Source organism: Scleropages formosus, chromosome 2, assembly GCF_900964775.1.
Source record: "Scleropages formosus chromosome 2, fSclFor1.1, whole genome shotgun sequence".
NCBI classification, from domain to species: Eukaryota; Metazoa; Chordata; class Actinopteri; order Osteoglossiformes; family Osteoglossidae; genus Scleropages; species Scleropages formosus.
The window spans coordinates 288,175-306,321 of NC_041807.1; the positions used below are offsets into that span (position 1 = coordinate 288,175).

The 18,147-nt window shown below is 46.9% G+C and overlaps 2 protein-coding genes across 4 annotated transcripts; both read left to right on the forward strand.

Moving 5' to 3' along the window:
* Positions 1 to 463: 463 nt before the first annotated feature.
* LOC108933877 (rho guanine nucleotide exchange factor 19) lies at positions 464 to 15,196 on the forward strand. 2 transcript variants are annotated; one of them, XR_003797433.1, is made up of 13 exons: positions 464 to 539; positions 889 to 1,015; positions 1,304 to 1,457; positions 1,547 to 1,608; positions 1,741 to 1,994; positions 2,421 to 2,581; positions 2,850 to 3,002; positions 3,090 to 3,219; positions 3,295 to 3,366; positions 3,500 to 3,592; positions 3,771 to 3,925; positions 4,172 to 4,585; positions 15,173 to 15,196. XR_003797433.1 is itself a non-coding variant. In XM_029249886.1 (13 exons), exons 2-13 carry the CDS (start codon positions 919 to 921, stop codon positions 4,655 to 4,657), a joined length of 1,563 nt encoding a protein of 520 aa, XP_029105719.1. In that variant the 5' UTR covers positions 464 to 539; positions 889 to 918; the 3' UTR covers positions 4,658 to 4,805. The 2 variants fall into 2 exon arrangements, 1 of the variants encoding a protein (XP_029105719.1); XM_029249886.1 differs by lacking the exon at positions 15,173 to 15,196 and adding an exon at positions 4,591 to 4,805 and having other exon boundaries at positions 4,172 to 4,336.
* On the forward strand, positions 4,598 to 11,502 carry cplane2 (ciliogenesis and planar polarity effector 2). 2 transcript variants are annotated; one of them, XM_029249887.1, is made up of 7 exons: positions 4,598 to 4,660; positions 5,490 to 5,629; positions 6,110 to 6,306; positions 7,394 to 7,546; positions 7,881 to 8,005; positions 8,593 to 8,729; positions 9,414 to 11,502. In XM_029249887.1, exons 2-7 carry the CDS (start codon positions 5,499 to 5,501, stop codon positions 9,646 to 9,648), a joined length of 978 nt encoding a protein of 325 aa, XP_029105720.1. In that variant the 5' UTR covers positions 4,598 to 4,660; positions 5,490 to 5,498; the 3' UTR covers positions 9,649 to 11,502. The 2 variants fall into 2 exon arrangements, with proteins under 2 accessions (XP_029105720.1, XP_018606776.1); XM_018751260.2 differs by lacking the exon at positions 4,598 to 4,660 and having other exon boundaries at positions 5,553 to 5,625.
* Positions 15,197 to 18,147: the final 2,951 nt, after the last annotated feature.

The window sequence follows — 18,147 nt, forward strand, 5'->3', positions numbered from 1 at the left end:
GATCATTTCTGAATAAATTTCTACCGAATCTCATTGTACTGTATTTGGACTAGTCTAAGTCAGAGTCGTTCTCCAACTGTTTATCCTTGCGTTGCGAGGGTCGCGGCGGTCCGGAGCCTATGCCGGAAACACTGGAGGGGTAAACCGTGGACAAAACCCTGCCCTGGTACAACGCATATGACGAGCACCGCAGAGTCGCCATTTCACCTGAAGCACATTTCTTGTGGGAGGAAACCGGAGCACTAGGAGGGAAACCCCCCCCCCCCAACACCTTACTTCGCATCTTATTACGATCCTCATTATAGTTTTTAATTGAAATAACGGCGGATTATTTTAAACATTCAACTTTAACTTACCAGCACCGTTGCCTTCGATCAGCCACAAATTACACACCTCACGTGACGCAATCGAATCCCGTGGGGGTCCACGTGAAAATGCCCCGACGCGCGCGTCACGCGCAGATCGTATACATTTACCACAGTGATGTGGTATTATTGTTCAGAGTGAGCGTGGTCAGTGGTGGTGTGCGGTTTGAGGAGGTGAGGATGGTCGGGCTTCCGTGGTCAGTTTCCTAAGAAATTACCTGCCAGCCTGCTTAAGAAGTGCAGATTGCGTTGCGCGTGGTTAAGAGACCACTTCTGGTCTGGTGTTGAGTGACATCTGCTCATGTGAAGCGTTCAGAATATTAACTGTTCCTCCAAAAAAAAAATGTGCAGGAGTTACTGATTTGCATAGCTTAAAGACTCCTTCAGAGTATCTTCTTCTAGTCTTTATTTTGCACCGCTTTACTACTTTGAAGGGTCACACTGCTTTTAAAGTGATGGTTTGGGAAGGGCTGTAGGGCTCGAGAAGCAGGTTCCCGGTACCAGCCTTGCTGGTTGTCTGCAGGTGGAGGTGAAGCCCCTTCTGGAGTGAGTCATGTCTCTTTCTGCGGATGGGAGGAACACCTGGGTGCTGGGTGCCTCCCCGAGCACGGCTAAGGAGCAAGGCGAGAAGAACAGTCAGGACCTGCTGGGTAGGAATGAGTCCTGTATCGAGATGGCTGGGTTTCTTTGGTCCTTGCTAATCATGGCTTAGTTTTTGCTGTTGAACAATCCTCTGAATTACAGCAGGTAATCAGGTGCTGGTATAGTGGGCTTTTCTATGAAATTCTGTAAAATGGTAAAGCCAAACTTTTTGTGTGGTGTTTGACTTTAATTTCTCCAGTTCCCCTGCTCTGTGTTTGTTTGTAAATATTCAACCTTCCTGCTGTCAACTACTACTTTTAAAATTTTTTTTTTATTTTCCCTTCCTTCTTCTATAGAGGCCCTTTATAGCCCTGCTGGAGGTATAGCAGCAGCTCTCAGGTCTGTGGGATCCCGCAAGATCTGGAGCGGTGGCCCGGATGTCCTCTCGCCTAGGCAGGACAAGGACGGCGAGACTTCCTTGCCCCTCGAAAGAGTCTTAGGAGAACAAGGGTTTGGACCTTTTGGCATATCGATGCCTCCCTTTTTAAATTCCATGCATGCAGAGCTCTCAGAATTCAGCAGTTTTTTGTGGTTTTCAGGTGCGAGGTCGAGATGAAGGAGACGATTGAAATGACGAGTGCATCAAAGTACATTCACGCTTGTATGAGCTTTGCGTTTGCATTCCTTTCTTTATATGTACTCTAATAGTTGTCATTGTGCATCCATGTTTTTAAGTCACGTTTTATGTATTCCCACTTTCCGGTGACTTTCCTTTCATCCGCTCTGTTGGTAGCCCCTCTGTACCAGGACTACTGGTCGGAGTGTATGAGAACAGAGATGAACAGGATTCGGGGCAGCAGCCTCTCGGGTCTGGTGGCCTCCATGCGCTTGCCTGGACTGCTGATGCCGCCCAGCCCCAGCGCAGGGATCGCCTCTGCTCCTCGACGGTTTCATGAAGGGACCTGCCTGTTGTGGCAGGATTTGCCTGAAGTTCGGGAGAATGGCCTCCTGGAGACACTAGGCCCCCGAGAGAGACAGCTGCAGGAGGCAGGTTTTGCTGAGGAGTCAGAAGGGTTTGAATATTCATAAATATAATAGGATGAAGAAATTCAACTTTTTTGTGTTGCAAGTGTCTTGTTGCTGCTTATGCAGTTACCATAATAGTCATATGAGCATAAGGGAAGCATTTCAACATATCTGCATCATAAGTATTTATTTGATCTTAACCTTTTATGACAACATTTTACCCATGCAAGTGTTGTCTCATAGTATTGTACTGCAGTAATTCAGGGTAAATGCTAAGTTCAGGTATACTTGATGAAGCCTTTAAGCTTAACTCCCAAAAGTCTATTATTGCTGATGGGGTGGTATTAGGTTCTGTATAATTTCTTGAACAATACAAGTAACTCTACAGGTGTGTGCGCCCGTGCGCATATATAATTTAAAATTGTTCCTCTTTACTGGGCATTCCAGGCTACATTTGAACTGATTAGTTCTGAGGCCTCCTACCTGAAGAGCTTGACATTGGCGGTAACCCACTTCCAGGAATCTCGGGCTCTGCGGCTGACACTGCCCATGGTGGAGCACCATATCCTCTTCTCCAACCTAGTGGAAGTCAAGGGGATCAGTGAGCGGTACAGCTCAACAAACTCTACATGTGACTTAACAAACGCATGCCAACTAGTCCTGTCTTGGTTAAGAACACGACTAATTTAAACCAGAGTATTTGGGTAGTTGAGGCTGGGGGACAGATTGAGATTTACCACTTAAACTTCTGAATTTTGTCCCCTCTTACTGTATTTAGAACTTAGTGATGTTTCTCCACATAGGTGAGTTGATTTGAGACTCCATTGAGAGGGAGACTATTTTTTGCCATGAAGCAGAAGTGACCCTTGTATGCAGGTTTCTGTTGGACCTGGAAGCTCGCCTTGAGGAGAGTGTGGTGATGCGACAGGTTGGAGATGTAGTCCTGCAACATCGCGCTGCTCTGCGTAGAGTCTACGTGCCCTACATTACCAATATGATGTACCAAGAAACCCTCATCCAGCGCCTGATGTTGGTTGCTGACCATCCTCTTGCACTGCTCTTCTTCCAAAGACCTTTGCACTCTAGCTGATGGTCACCCCTTCCTCCATCCCATAGGCAGCAGAACCGAGGGTTCCTTCACGTTCTGAAAAAGCTGGAGAAGGCTCCTGTGTGCCAGAGGCAGAGCCTCAAGTCCTTCCTAGTGCTCCCCTTCCAGAGAGTCGCACGGCTGCGCATAATTTTGGAGGTTTTTACACATCTAATTGACCTTATTTCTACAAGATCTTTGCAATTATGACTCTTGGTTGGCCTTCCTTCCTAGAACATTTTGAAACTGACCTCACCAGACTTGGATCCTGTCCCACTGAAGGAAGCCATAACAGCTATACATCAGGTTGAGTATTGCCACAAAATGACCATAATATAAACATGAATTGTTGATCATGTATGTATTCTCCATGTACATTCATGTTTACCTACTTCATACATGTGTTCTTCTGCCCCATTTCCAACATGGCCTGGTCTAGATCTTGACTGAGTGTGACGAAAGCGTACAGCGCATGAAGCAGACTGAAAAACTGGTGCATCTAGAGAAGCTGGTTGACTTCAAAAGGGTCAAGGTGCTTCTTGGTAGCCCATTTGATTCCAGCTCCTCCTAGCTAGACCTCATAAACAGCATACTCTGAAGGGTTGCTTATGATGTCCACCTTAGGTGGACTTTGGGATAGTGGTGGTTGTAATTGGTGTAAAATAGCCGACAGATGCAGTCAAATGGATGGTCATGTTCATTCTCTGCAGTCTATTCCCCTGATCACCCGGGGACGCACTCTGCTTTATGAAGGCTTCCTACACCAAGTAAAAGTGAAGAAGTCCACCACATGGGGCTCCTTTTCTTCATTCTGCCAGGTTTACCTGCACCTCTTCAATGACCTGTTACTGCTGTCGCTCAGAGAGTAAGTTCCCCGTGTGTGTGTGAGTGCTGGAAGGGGATTTAAATACTATGTTTATCCAACTTCAACCAAAATTAACCCTCCTTGTTGCCTAATTTCATAAGGAAACTTGTGTAATTTTACTTTTTCTGTTTCTACCTTGGGGGTAGACTCCAGAAAGTTTTTTTTAAACTCCCCCCAAGACACATTTAGGGTCTATAGGGTTTCAAGATAGGTTTGGAAACAACAACCCTATTGTGCGTGTCTCAGGGAGGAGCGTTTCCACGTGTTGGACTATGCTACGTTTCCTGCTTGTGTCCGTGTGGAGCAACTGACAGCTGAAGCCCTAGGGTTGTCGCACAAGTCCTTTCTGTTGCACCTCACTCGCAACCATGCCGGCATTACTGCCGCCTACATCCTCGCTGCAAAAACCAGGTAACGCCTGGGCCCCACTTTGTCCTGAAGCATATTATTAGGTAGGTAGGTTCCTAACGCTTTCTGTAAAGCCAGCCATGGGTTCATCCTCTAGACTTGGAACTTGACTAAAAATGTATGTACAAATATTCATTCTGTATTCCCTTAATGATAAAGGTGATAAAACTACACCAAAAAAATACTGCTTAGGTATTACTGTACTAAAAGCTTGTTGGGTGTCCAAAAACGTGTGTGTGTGTGTGTGTGTGTGTCAGTTTGGAGAAGGAGACCTGGCTCAAAGCTTTAGGAACAGAACCAATCTCTGGGAACAAACAGCTCTGACAGGTAAAATGAACCTCCAAAGTTCTCATCCCCATAACTTTGGGCACCACTTTCTGTTAACACCCTTTTTATAATCAATTAGTAACTCAGATTTAAAAAAAAAAAAAAAAATCTGGTAGCTCCAGGTGTGTTACCTTAACGTAAGTGTGAAGACATGAGGCCAATAACTGAGGTTTTTCCCTCCTCTCCCCAGATTTCTTGGAGAGGATGATTCTTTGACCATAGAGAAGTTGATGACTTTTGCTGTGCTATCATGAAGATTTTAATATTTACATTTGCATCATGTTTTGTCTAAACAGAAAATAAAATATTTTAATGATATTCCTGTTTTGTGCAAACTTTCCCCACACACTTCCATTTCCCATCAAACATGAAAGCATGGTGTTGTCCTGCACATTTTGTCTCCTTTCCTACATCTTCACTGGGCTCTTGTGGTCCCCTTTACCTGAAGTCACCGTGCTTACAGAGGAGTTTTGCAGAGCAGCTCTAGTTACAATTGCATCAGTCGGCTTGAGCAAAGCTGGTGGTTAAAATGTTCCAAGGAAGCAGCTCAGCTTTAGATTAAACGGGTTTCTGTGCAGTTCAGCCCTCAGTGTGTCGGGCTGCGCTGGATCCTCGCTTTACGAACAGTATCCATTTGTTCGTAACCTGAAACACGCTTGTCATACCGAGTCCTAAAGTCCTTTTTTTTTTTTTTTTTAAAAAAAAAAAAAAAAAAAAAATCGCAGTTTCTGTTAAGGTTCGTCAATCTCATAGCAGGAGGATTTACAGATTTAATATTCCGCGTACAAGTCAGAAAAGCTCAAAACTGCCCATCCGATCCCTGTTGCAGCGTGCACTTATGTTCTCCGAGCCGCTGGGGGGCGATGTTGAGCAGACCCGCGCAGCCGCATCCTACTGGATCCGGAGAAGAAAACAGGGCCGAGTTCTATGTCAAAATGAGGCAACGCTGATATCCGTGAAGTGTGGTTGGTAGGAGAGCTGCATCAATAGCCAATTTCAGACTAACTGTACACGATACAACTCAAAGGGAGTTTTAAAATTGCGTGTTTAAAATTCACAATCTTTTAGTAAACGCGATGCATTGTGCGTTAGTTAGTGCAGCGGATTACCGGCGTACCGTTACGTGAACAAAAAGATACATCACGTAAACAATCCGTTCTGCTGCGTCAGTCCAGAAATAGGAGCAGAAGCCACGATGTGTCAAGTAAACATTAACATGCGCTAGTCGTCACAACTTGTGACGACTAGCGCATGTTAATATTTACGTGATAGCTTTACCGTATTATAAAATATTTGCGCAAGCAAAACTACCAACGTGGTTTCGCTTGCGCGCATATTTTATAATACGGTAAAGCTTGATGTAACGAGAAGCATTTCGAGTTATGGTCAGTGTAATGCTTTCCACTCGATCGCATCCGCGACACTGAATTGCTCCGTTTGTCTTTCCAGGAACAGAGAGCAGGGAGGCGCAGGTGAGTGGGCGCGGTGCATGCTGGGAGCTGCCTGCTCCTGGCCCCCCACCTGTTGTGAACTCATGGCCCGTTCACTGAGGCCTGGATCACTCGTGCACGTGGACTGGCACAGATCTGCGGAGGCCAAGGAGTTCTTCAGCCGGCTCCAGCACAAGAAGAAGCGCAGGAAGTTTGGTACGGAGAACCCAGCTTAGTTAGATGCACGTTTATGGCATTTATTTTTTTACTTTTCCCTCTTGTAAGTCATAGTGTTTTGTTGCTTAGCAACATCTTTATCTAAAGGCACATTTGATGAGGTAAATGTTAAGTACTTGGGTGGCACAGTGAGTAGTGCTACTGTCTCACAGTGCCTGGGCGGTGCGAGAGGACGTAGGTTCGATCCCTGCTCAGTCTGTGTGGAGTTTGCATGTTCTCCCTTTGTCTGTGTGAGTTTCCTGCGGGTGCTCTGGTTTCCTCCCACACTTCAAAGACATGTTGTTCAGGTTCACCCATAGTGTGTGAGTGACAGAGAGAGAGAGAGAGTGTGTGTTCCACTGATGTATGGATGAGCGACCCATTGTAAGCAGTGTATCTAGCAGTGTAAGTCACCACGGTGAATAAGGTGTGTGGGCTGAAAACACTAAAAGCTCGCTGGGAGTCGCTTTGGAGAAAAGCGTCTGCAAAATAAAGGTGAATGTAAGTGCTTGTTCATGTATGCTATGGCGGCTTTCTGCCGACGTAAGGTTTCGTCTGTACGTTTTCTGTTTACATTTGTTCATTTAACACACAATTTTCTCCAAAGCATTGAGCAACATGCACCGTGTACCAAAGTAAATTTAATAACGGGTACATCGTTCGGACAAACACGTAGGCGGTCGCATTGGGATACGCTGATCCCTATCTCACGGATCGGGAGAGAATTGCGTCTTAGCGGTGAGCTCCGAGACTCTTGAAGGCAGGAAGGGATTCAGCAGTTCTGAGGAAGACGGGGAGCTTCTTCCACCACGTTGTGGCCAAAACTGTGATGTTGCAGGCTTTTGGTTTTTTTTCGACTCCTTCTGAATGCACCTTGCAGGGTGTAGGGAGTGATCAACTCCTGTATATATGTATATGGATGCTGAACTTCTATAGGCTGTATCCAGCGTCTTGAACTTATGTATTTGTCAAAGCGTTGTGTTAGTATTTGTGGCAGTATCAGTGTAGCCTATTTTTCTGGTGACTGACATTTATCAATCCTGATGAATGCTGGCACAATGTGATATATTGTGTTTATATATTTTAGGTCTACTGGAGGCTCCTGTAATGCCACCTTCAATTAGTGTAGACACGGTGAACTACAAGGTCTTCATCTCAGGGAAGAGCGCAGTGGGCAAAACCACCCTTGCTGCCCGCCTTGCCGGCCTGGATGTTCCAAGAATGCATTATGAGACGACGGGTAAGTTTCAGGCTCGCTTATGAAACGGGTGCGGTGTAAACCACAGTGAAGTAACGCTGTCAAGTGCCACGATACAACCAACAGATTTCCACTTTTTGTTGTTGGAAGGTTACGTCCATGGTTCGTATTTATGAAAACATCCTTGTGCTGTACCCTGTTCACATCTGCAGATAAAATATATTGAAATTTATTTTACTCCTGCTCTTTCGGTCGGGGTTTCCACGAATAATCCAAACGTTACCATGTTTTACATGTTGGAACTATGGAACCCTGGGAATGGTTTTGGTTTTACCGCAGGTCACTAGTGCAGCTTCTAAGATTCTGTGGTCCGCAGGCATTGAGACCACGGTGGTCTTCTGGCCGGTGAAGCTGAGGGACAGCGGCCGGGTGCTCTTCTTCCGCTTTCAGTTTTGGGACTGTGGAGAGAATTCGCTGCGCCGGTTCGACCACCTCCTCCCGGTACAACCCGCTGTCACCCGCGTACACAAATGAGACAATTTCCACTTATTTAGTTTCTACAATACTGCATTTTGTTAGAACAAAAACTGCACGAAGATGTTCGGTATCGATGCGTATTTTGCGCTGATGCACTGTTAGAATTTTTTTCCCTTCAATCTCATTTTTTATTTATAGACATTATACTTGAGAATTAATACTGATGTTTTTGGCTGCTGTTTGCTGTTATGTGTGGTTGCTACATAGTTAGGATGGGCATCACACTAGATAAGCTGTGAGCAAAATACATTGTATTTACATTTATCTGACACTTTTCTCCAAAGCGACGTACACTTATCTACCAATTAAATACAGCTGGGTAATTTTACTCTAGTAATTTACAGTAAGTACCTTGCTCAAGGGTACTATAGCCGGAGGTGGGGATCGAACCTGCGATCTTTGGCTCTGAAGACAGCAGCTTTAACCATTACGCTACCTGCTGTATCCTAGTTCATTGTCAGCTGTATTTAACATTTGATAATGTTGCACAGTAGCGTTCACATTTTTCAGTCTAGATATTTTTTTCTTTCTCTTGTCTTCCATATTTTCAGTCCTGCAAGGAGCAGATGGATGCCATTCTCTTCCTGTTCTCCTTCATAGACCACGCTTCCTTTGTTGACCTGTCGAGTCAGATTGCTCGTGGCACCGGTGCTTCTGACAACATCGTGAAGGTTGTGGTGGGCACCAAGTATCCTTCCTCATTTCTTGATTTGCAACCTCTGCATATAGATTCTAGCAGACAGAACTTAGGAAGTCTAACCTTTTTTTTTTTTTTTTTTATTTGTGCTAAGGTGGCTCAGCAGGAAGTATAGTGGGTTGAATCAGTTCCCAGTTCTGCCTCTCTGGGGTTTCCACTCTCTCACTGCGTTGACATGTTTTTTTTTTTTTCTCCAGTTTCCTCTTGAAGGGGGGTGCGGTGGCGCGGTGGGTTTGGCCGGGTCCCGCTCTCCGGCGGGTCTGGGGTTCGAGTCCTGCTCGGGGTGCTTTGCGACGGACTGGCGTCCCGTCCTGGGTGCGTCCCCACCCCCTTCGGCCTCGTGCCCCGTCTTGCCGAGTCAGGCTCCGGCTTGCTGCAACCCAGCTCGGGACAAGCGCCTTTAGCCAGCGTGTGCGTTTCCTCTTGAATTCCAAAGACGTACACACTTTGATTTAGAGTCACCGTTCCTCTAACAGCAGCTGGTGGCGTAGTGATTTGAGTTGTTGCCTTGAAATCAAAAGCTCTAGGTTCAACTCCCACTTGCTGCTTTAGGACCCTTGAGCAGGGTAGTGTTCCACTAAAAATTTCACAGCTGTATAAATGACAAAATTTTTGCACATAACTATATTAATAAATATTGCTGTTCAGAGCGCTTGGCCTTGACAGCTTCCCCAGATTTGACTTATTCATGCACACGGATGTGACCGAGGAGGAGGTGAGGAGCTTCCAGGCGGCATCGGGGATACCCGTGTTTCGTGTTGGGGGTGACGTTTGTGGTGGGTGGGGGGAGGTGGCGCCGCTGCTCAACGCCCTGGCCGAGCTCCTGTGGCATCAGGACCGCCTGGCAGCGGGGAAGATGCCCCCCCAGCCGTCCTCCCGGGGTGAGACTGGGGACCTTGCTGGATGTTGACTGAACCGCTGTGTGCCTTCGTAAAGAGACGTGTCAGTGAGGGATGTTTCTGGGAACTGCAATGATCCCAAAATGTCTGGACTGAATGGCATTGAAATATAAAAGTATTTGAACTGTCTTCTGCTTAAGTGCTGACTACTGTATATTGATTTAGTTGTTTGAATTCCCCTGGATGAATATGAAAAGTGCTCTCATACAGGAAAAATGACAACTGATGCCGAATTCTGTATTTGTTACGTGAACTGAAACTGCTTTGTGACAAGCGCAAACAGAATGGGGGGAATCGGGTATAATAAAAAGAAATCTCGCCCTCCGATGGGCCGGCGTCGCATCCTGACTTACAAAATAACTAATAAAACGTCTTTGTTTTTCGCCCTGATTACCGAGCGCCGTAGCATCAGACTTGCAATTGTGAAATTTGTTAGGCCCTAACCTAATGCGAGCAACAAAAATGAAGCTTCTTGAATATGCCCACTGCTTTAGTAGGGAGTATTCAGTAGTTTTGATGTTATAAATCTGTAAAAATAATATTGTGCAAATTAGAACGCAGCTCGAGGACGTGTTTCAGGACGGATGGTTTGAGGATTGACGCCGAACAGCAAGAAGATGAAAGGCTTGACCGGTTGTACGCCAACACATCTTGCCCACCTTTGTGCTTGCGACGTTCCACCAGTAAGGGGAGACACCGAGCAGCATTAATTGACACTCGGTCGCCGCGCTCGATCCGTCTCTCGAATGGCTGCTGGATGCCATCGGTTAGTGAATCCGTATACTGGGATTTGCACTGCAGCAGTCATTTATGATTTTAAAGAGGCCATGTGCCAAAGTTTCCCTTAGTTAATTACTTCTGTCTAAATGTTTTGAGTTCACTCCCATCGCATGTACTTGAGTGGTTTGGGAAAACCAAACTCACCATGCTACTTGGTGGTTATTCGAACAAGTGTGTTGCGGTAGTGAATGCATTATTGCCAATCGGAGCTACTTTTTTCAATATATTCCCATACTTAAGCAAACGTTACCGCTGGAAGAAGTGGGAAATGGCAAACTTGTTTGTTGTACTAAGCTATTTGCACCTTGGTTAATTTTATCACTAACGCTCAGCTCAGTTTTTAAAAAAACATGTATCAGAACTAAAGGGACGTTAAGTTGTGAGTCTGACGGCAGCACGTTCCCTTCCGTCGTCAAGAATGGGTGCGCTGGCTCTTCCAAAAACATTAAATGGAAAAGGGGAAAGTGCCGGATCGTCACAGCTCTTGCCTTTCAACATCCCATAAAACTCGTAACGCTAATATGAAATGTTTTTCGCTCGGGAGAAAATGACTAACATTGCTTAATGTTGTAATGAATCATGTTTGCCGCCCCTTCCTCCTACATTTAACGGTGCAAGAAAAACTGGAGCTCATATCATGCCTGTGACCCAACCGCTCTTACCCCCCAGCAGGTATGAGAGACATGCAAATGCGGTTCAGCCCCGCGCCATGAAAAACACTCAACTGGGTCTCTATGCTTGACTAGTAGGTAACTCCACCTAGGAAATGTCTCGCTCGTTGCAGCAACGCGAGCGACCTGTTTTTCGACGTGGTACGAAGGAGTTAACGCAGGAAAACGCTACTAAATCACGTCCAGCGTTGAAGAGCCCTGCTAGAAATGTCAAGAAAAGGGTCATGGATCTTGTAACAACATCTTTTGCCCGGAGGGAGGTTACCACGCTTTAGCATGGGGGAAAAAAAAAATACGGCGGCAGAATAACAGTTGTGAGAGTGTTATGTACTTGTGATGTCCTGCCAACTTAGAGTATGTGATTGACAGTCTCTTTTGATGATTAAAAAAAAAATGAAGTAAAAAGATCTCCCACTTCCTTTTCCCATGTTCGTGATTAAGAGGCTGAAGACCGCTGGATTACAGTCAGTTCCTTGGAGTGGTGGAGGTGCTTTGGAAGGTGACCTCGGTGCTGAAGCTTGATCTCATCGTTTCGCCCTACGGTTTTCCGTCTCTACGGGAGGAGATCTTTCGGGAGCACAATGCCTGCGGTTGATGCGCTCTTTCCTTCCATGGTCCCGCTTGAAACTGAACTGCTGTAACAGCCCCAGCTGTACATGAGCCAAGGTCTACGTCCGGTTGAGCAACATCCGTGTAAATCTGGCGGTGATGCGAGACACGTTCACGTTGCCACCGTCTCCGAAGTCCTTCCGGGCAGTTTCCTTCCTACGGCCTTATTTTCCAAAGCTCCCGTTCACGTACCGTCCTGTCAGATTCCGCTGCGTAGATACCCAAGTGTGCTTCATGACTTGCTAAGGGTTCGCTTACTAGCTGTACGCGTGAAGTAGCGTCGTAGGATGTGTTCTTGTAGTCTTCAGAGACGGTGATGTTTGGCGATGCCAGTGCCAGTTGTCTCCTACCGTCCCTCTCTTTCGCCTCCCTGAAGGTTCGCCAGAATGCAAAAAGATGCGTTTCCCTTGTCGTCCTACGCGGCTTCACATTTGCACGATGTCCTCGTTCCGGGTTTTTGACACTTTAAGACGTTATTTGCCTCCCGCGCCCTATTTCTAACAAAATTATGGACATCAACGGAACAAATGACAGATGGGTAAACCTTGACTTTTTTTTTTCTTTTCTCATTTGTTATCTATATCCTGTTGATATGAATGTGAAATCAGAAAAATTCCCCCTCAAAATATCCTTTGCATCACATGTTTTCAGCTACTGAAAAATGAGTCATTCTGCTGGTACCACCCATATTATATTGTTTACTCATTTGATATCTTCCTTCTGCTGTAGTTCAGTGGAAATCAAGGTGCTGAAGGTGAATTTGAATGAATACATCCCAGAATGCGTGAAAATCGTCCCGCAGTCCCGTACAGCTATCGTATATCTGACTGATCGCGTGTGTTGAGAGGGCTTTGTACAAATAAACTGAATTTATTTTAAAGCAACGGCTGTTTTTACACAGATGTTACAGTCTGATCTGAACCATCACATATTAAACCTAACGAGATGATTTCTTTAACCTACCCTTTACCGCTGAATTCGAGTTAATATACTTTCGAAAATCTACGAGATGTAACTGGTTTCTCAAGATAATGACATCTAGCAAGTGAAGCAATGATGTCATTACGTGCAGTAGGAACCTACATACCGTTCGCAATAACACTGTTCAACAGCTCACCTCTGTGTGACAGATGAACTATTCAGTACTATTCTTAGTTCATTTTGTTACTACTTCATAATGATTATATTACCATTCTGCACAACTTGCGCTATATACTGTTGCACTACTTGCATTACATACTGTTTTGATTTGTTTATTTAAATACACTTATTATTCCTCCAACTGCATATATAATTGTACATATTTTTATCTTGTGTTTTTCCACTTGTTTTATATTTTTTATATTGCAAGTATTTTAAGACTTGTATTCTGCTGCTGTAACATAATTTACCTTGTGGGATCAATAAAGTCTATATCTAGACTCATCTCATTTTCTATCTATTTAGACTCATCTCATTTTCTATCTATTTAGACTCATCTCATTTTCTATCTATCTAGACACACCATTTTTTATCTCTATCTCTAGACTCATCTCATTTTCTATCTATCTATTTAGACTCATCTCATTTTTTATCTATCTAGACTCATCTCATTTTCTATCTAGACACACCATTTTTTTATCTCTATCTATCTCTAGACTCATCTCATTTTCTATCTATTTAGACTCATCTCATTTTCTATCTATTTAGACTCATCTCATTTTCTATCTATCTAGACACACCATTTTTTTATCTCTATCTCTAGACTCATCTCATTTTCTATCTATCTATTTAGACTCATCTCATTTTTTATCTATCTAGACTCATCTCATTTTCTATCTAGACACACCATTTTTTTATCTCTATCTATCTCTAGACTCATCTCATTTTCTATCTATCTATTTAGACTCATCTCATTTTCTATCTATTTAGACTCATCTCATTTTTTATCTATCTATCTAGATACACCTCATTTTCTATCTATCTATCTCTAGAGTCATCTCATTTTCTATCTAGACACACCTCATTATCTATCTATATCTATATAGACACACCTCATTTTCTATCTATTTATCTATCTATCTATCTACAAAATATGCAGGAGCAGAGCAACCCTGGAAGTCCCAGGCATGCTCTCCACGTACGATTTTTTTCAGTAACGGGAGCATCAAGTGCTCAGCGGCACCCACGGGGGGTGGGGGTGGAGGCTGAGTTCATTGCAAGCGCTGCATGCATCGCCCCTGGATTGTTTGCAGTCGTGGTTTGGCTAAAAAGTAATAAATGCTGCTCTCTTCTCTTCGAGGCTGCCGATAAGATCTTGCCCATCCTGGAAGTGATGTTCAGGCGACAGCGATGTTTTCCTCATGAAGTTATGTTTAAAGGCTACAGCGTTCCATCGGGCGCTCGCGAATATTTCCCTCGCCGTTTTTGCAGTTGCTCTCCAGCTGAATGCAGGAGCGTGCGAAAAAATGCAAAATCAGTCATATCCACACGTGGAATGAAAAGCTGCGCGGACTGCTTGCCGGGGCTTGATCAGGGACCCTTTTACTTAAACCCATTAGTGCACCAAGCGTCTCAAGCGAGGTTGGCTTTCCTGGGTGGCCCAGGTAGTAGAAGGCTAAGGGTTTTGTTGTCATAACACTTGCAGGTCACGGTGTGCACAGACCATGCCGATATTTTTTTTCTCCTTCGCCGCCTTGCTGCCAAGTCGAAGACAAAGACGAAAGGAAACGCCGTCCTTGGTTCACAGCTCTGCGAGACACAGTCGCCTTTTCCACACCAGCGTCGATGTTTTCAGTCACCGGTTGCCGTGTTCGAACCCGGGGCAATCAGAGGTGTCTGCGAAAACGGTCCGTTTTAAAGCGCTGACTGTCGTTCGCACATAAACCCAAATTTCATTCAACAGAGGGAAGTCGGCCGGGTATGTGGGCGGGTATGTGGGTGAGTGGCACAGCAAGTGGCCCTGCTGTCTCGCAGTCCCTGGGTGGTGCGAGAGGATGTGGGTTCGAGCCCTGCTCAGTCTGTGTGGAGTTTGTATGTTCTCCCTGTGTCTACGTGGGTTTCCTCCGAGTGCTCTGGTTTCCTCCCACACTCCAAAGACATGCCGTTCAGCTTCACCATAGTGTGTGTTCTACTGATGTGTGGAGGAGTGACCCGCTGTAAGTCACTGTGGTGAATAAGGTGTGTGGGCTGGTAACACTACATAGAGTTCATTGGAAGTCGCTTTGTAGAATAAATGTAAATGAGAAAACTATGACAGACTGTCAGCTGTCTGTCTCTGGAACTTGGTGAGATGTTTCCTGGCCAAATGCGTGAGGCCTCTGAACCTCAGCGCAATAAGTTGTGTATGCTTTGGCCCTAATTCTCACACTGACGAGTGCACAACTTCCAGCCGTGAGCGCTTTCAGTGGCTGAATGCAACAGATTTCCCTTCGTGAGTAAAGAAGAATGCAGATTAAAAGGAACTGCTCCCTTTGCGACGGAACAAACCACGGAGGTGTGTGTGTGTGTGTGTGTTTGTGCGCGTCGCTGCGCATATTCCAATGCGTCTTTGTGTCACTCCTTTGAAACGCCCTCCTCCGCATAAGACTGTGCTGCCAGCTGCTCTCTAATTTTCTGGCAGCCGCAAATCCAGACTAAAAACTTGGGGGGGGTGGTATAACCTGAGAGATCTGCGCTAAATTAAAAGGGACCGCTATAGGCCTCTTTCTTTTCCATCACAGCTTAGCAAAACATTCATTAGCAGGTGTTGCTGCTTATTAAAGAGCATCTGGTCTCCCGGGAGAGCGGTGGGACTGAGTTTCCGCGGACATGTTGGCGTAATGTGGCCGCCGAGTCTTTAAGAGGAGCCGGGGGTCGTACCGTGGTAAGGTTACGGGCGTAGGATGCACGATGGCGGTGCTGGGGTGGTATGGTATTTGGTACGAGGGCGGAGTTTAAATGTTTTTGTGCCTTCGGGCTACTTAATGGAAAGAGTCGTTAAATTAGAACAATTACTGAAGTTACCGGTAAAGGATCCTTTTACTGTTGTGTAACGTTCCCCCGACGGCGTGCCTACATGCTCAGCATTTTTAACCCGACGCTGCATTTCCAATGTTCCCTTTAATTTACGTTCTTTTAATGTAATTAATTCCTAATATCTGCTGCTGCTTCTTACTTGTGCAGTGCTGTATATTTTGTATCCAGCAGTGCTGTGCATCCCCTGTTTGTATGTTGCCTCACTCTGGGAGTTGCAGAGATTGAATTTCATTATAAAGACATTTAATTATTTAGCAGACAATTTTGTCCGAAGTCGCTTCCGACCGACTCTATGCAGCGTTACCAGCCCACACACCTTATTCACCGCGGTGACTTACACTGCTAGATACACTACTTACAATGGGTCACTCATCCATACATCAGTGGAATATACTCCCTATCACTCACACAGTATGGGTGAACCTGAACAGCATGTCTTTGGAGTGTGGGAGGAAACCAGAGCGCCCGAAGGAAACCCACAGAGACACGGGGAGAGCACGCAGACTCCACGCAGACTGAACGGGGGTCGAACCCACATCCTCTCGGACCACCCGGCAAAGGTGAGCTGAACGCAGATACTATAGTGAAGCTTTGTAGCGCAGTAAGAATTTTAAAAGAAAGCCACGTGTCACAGTCTTCGGCTGGCTTCTTGCATGACGAGCCTCCCATTTTGTGCGCGTGCACAAGCATGCACGGGAGCGAACGCACACGTTCGTATACGTGAGCGCCGCAGCGAGGCACTCCTCGGACGGCCGCGCTCCTTCCTCGGCGAGCCGGAGGCCTCGGGGCCGCCGCGGCGAGCAGGGAGTGCCGAGACGCCCGCGAGGGAGCAGCGACTGCGGCGTTACCCCGGCTGCCAGAGATCCGCCCCCCAGCTGTGCGCAGACAGCTCCTAACCTGGAATGTGAGACCAGCGCTGATCCCTAATAATTCCCCAAAGTACACGGGGCAGGACAGAGGCAGGACGGGGGGGATTTTATATACAGGTGTGCACGGACTTGTTCTGGCACTTCAGGGAGCGCAATTCATCACTTGCCTAATAACGCAGTAATGCTTTTCGGAGCTTAACAGAATTGGTATAAATGGTAAGGACCCGGTAACAGCGGCCGTCAAGTCGAAACGGTGTGCCGCCCAACTAAGCGTTCGCGGTGATGGAAGCGTTTCGCGTTCGATTTCCGACAAGCGCCCGGCAGCGTTTCGCCGTCCGCGAGGACGTCGGCGCCGAAGCCTTTCGGGACAGCGCTGTTGAAGTCCTTCGCCGGGGCGCCGGGCAAAGAGAGCACGCGCCCTCCCGCCTCGGTGGAAACCGCGGCTCGGTTGACCTAACGCTCCGCTCCGTTGTTTCGGCCCGGCGTCCTCTTTCGGCCCATCTCCGCGGCGTAACTGGCGAAACGGACGAGGGGGAGGCGGCTCCGGAGAAAAGCTCTATTTATTGCGAGCGAGGAGCTGGCAGGTGTCCCGTTCGATGCTCCCTTCCGTATATCCTTTACCCCGTGGTGGTTGCACCCCTCCCGCCAACGGCCACGCCGCATGCCACCCCGCCCTGCAGGAAGCGTGCGTCCGTACATGTCCGGACGCCGGGTCTCCCTCGCCCACCCGCCCGGCTCTGCCCCGCCGGGGCTCGTACCGCTTCGCCAGGCTCGGCAGCATCTTTGAGAAGTGCGTCAAAACCGGAGCATGCCGGGATTCCGATACCCGAGGTCTCGTTTGCCCTTAAAACACCTCTGAGCGTCTTGGCCTGTCGTTCTCCACCCACTCGGCGGATCGTTTTTCTTGAAGCGCACCTCGAGAAAACGGTTCACCTTCACCTTGCCGCGATCCACGAGGCTATTAATCCAGTCCGAGATGCGGAAACGCATTTGTCCGAATTTGCTGGGTTTTGGAAAGTAAAACAAGGTCATGCTGGGGAGAAGCGGTTACGTGCAAAGCGGCTGAGTTCAAAGACTGGAGTTTGGTGGTTAGGGGGGGGCTTTGAATTTCATTACTGGGCCGAACTGCAAACTCGTGAGTCTCCAAAAAAAAGTCGCTCAAAAGTAAGGAAACGGAAGCAAACCCCGGGTCAAGCGCAGGAACCCGAAGTGGTCAGAGACCGGAAAGCGGCGTCTGGGGCTGCGTGAAACTGAACGACGGCGGAAATACGGTCCCGGCGAACGTCACAGCGGCTCGGTGGCGTGACCGGTTTTCCCAAAAGGTTTCGATCCTCATCGGCGAGGACCGGCGGGAACATCTGACCGGTCCTAGAAGAGGACGGGAACCGAGCACCTCGCTCGTTTCGCGGTTTTCCTCCCTTTTCGCGCGGTACCTCGAACGTCCTCGTACGTAGGTTCACGCGCTCTGGTTCCGTAAGGGAAATCTCAGCGCCGTCTTCCCGATCCTCCCGTGCTCGCCGACACAAAAATTGGAGAGGGGGAGACGCGAAGAAGGGGCGGAGGGAGAGAAACCGTTGGCTCGGGC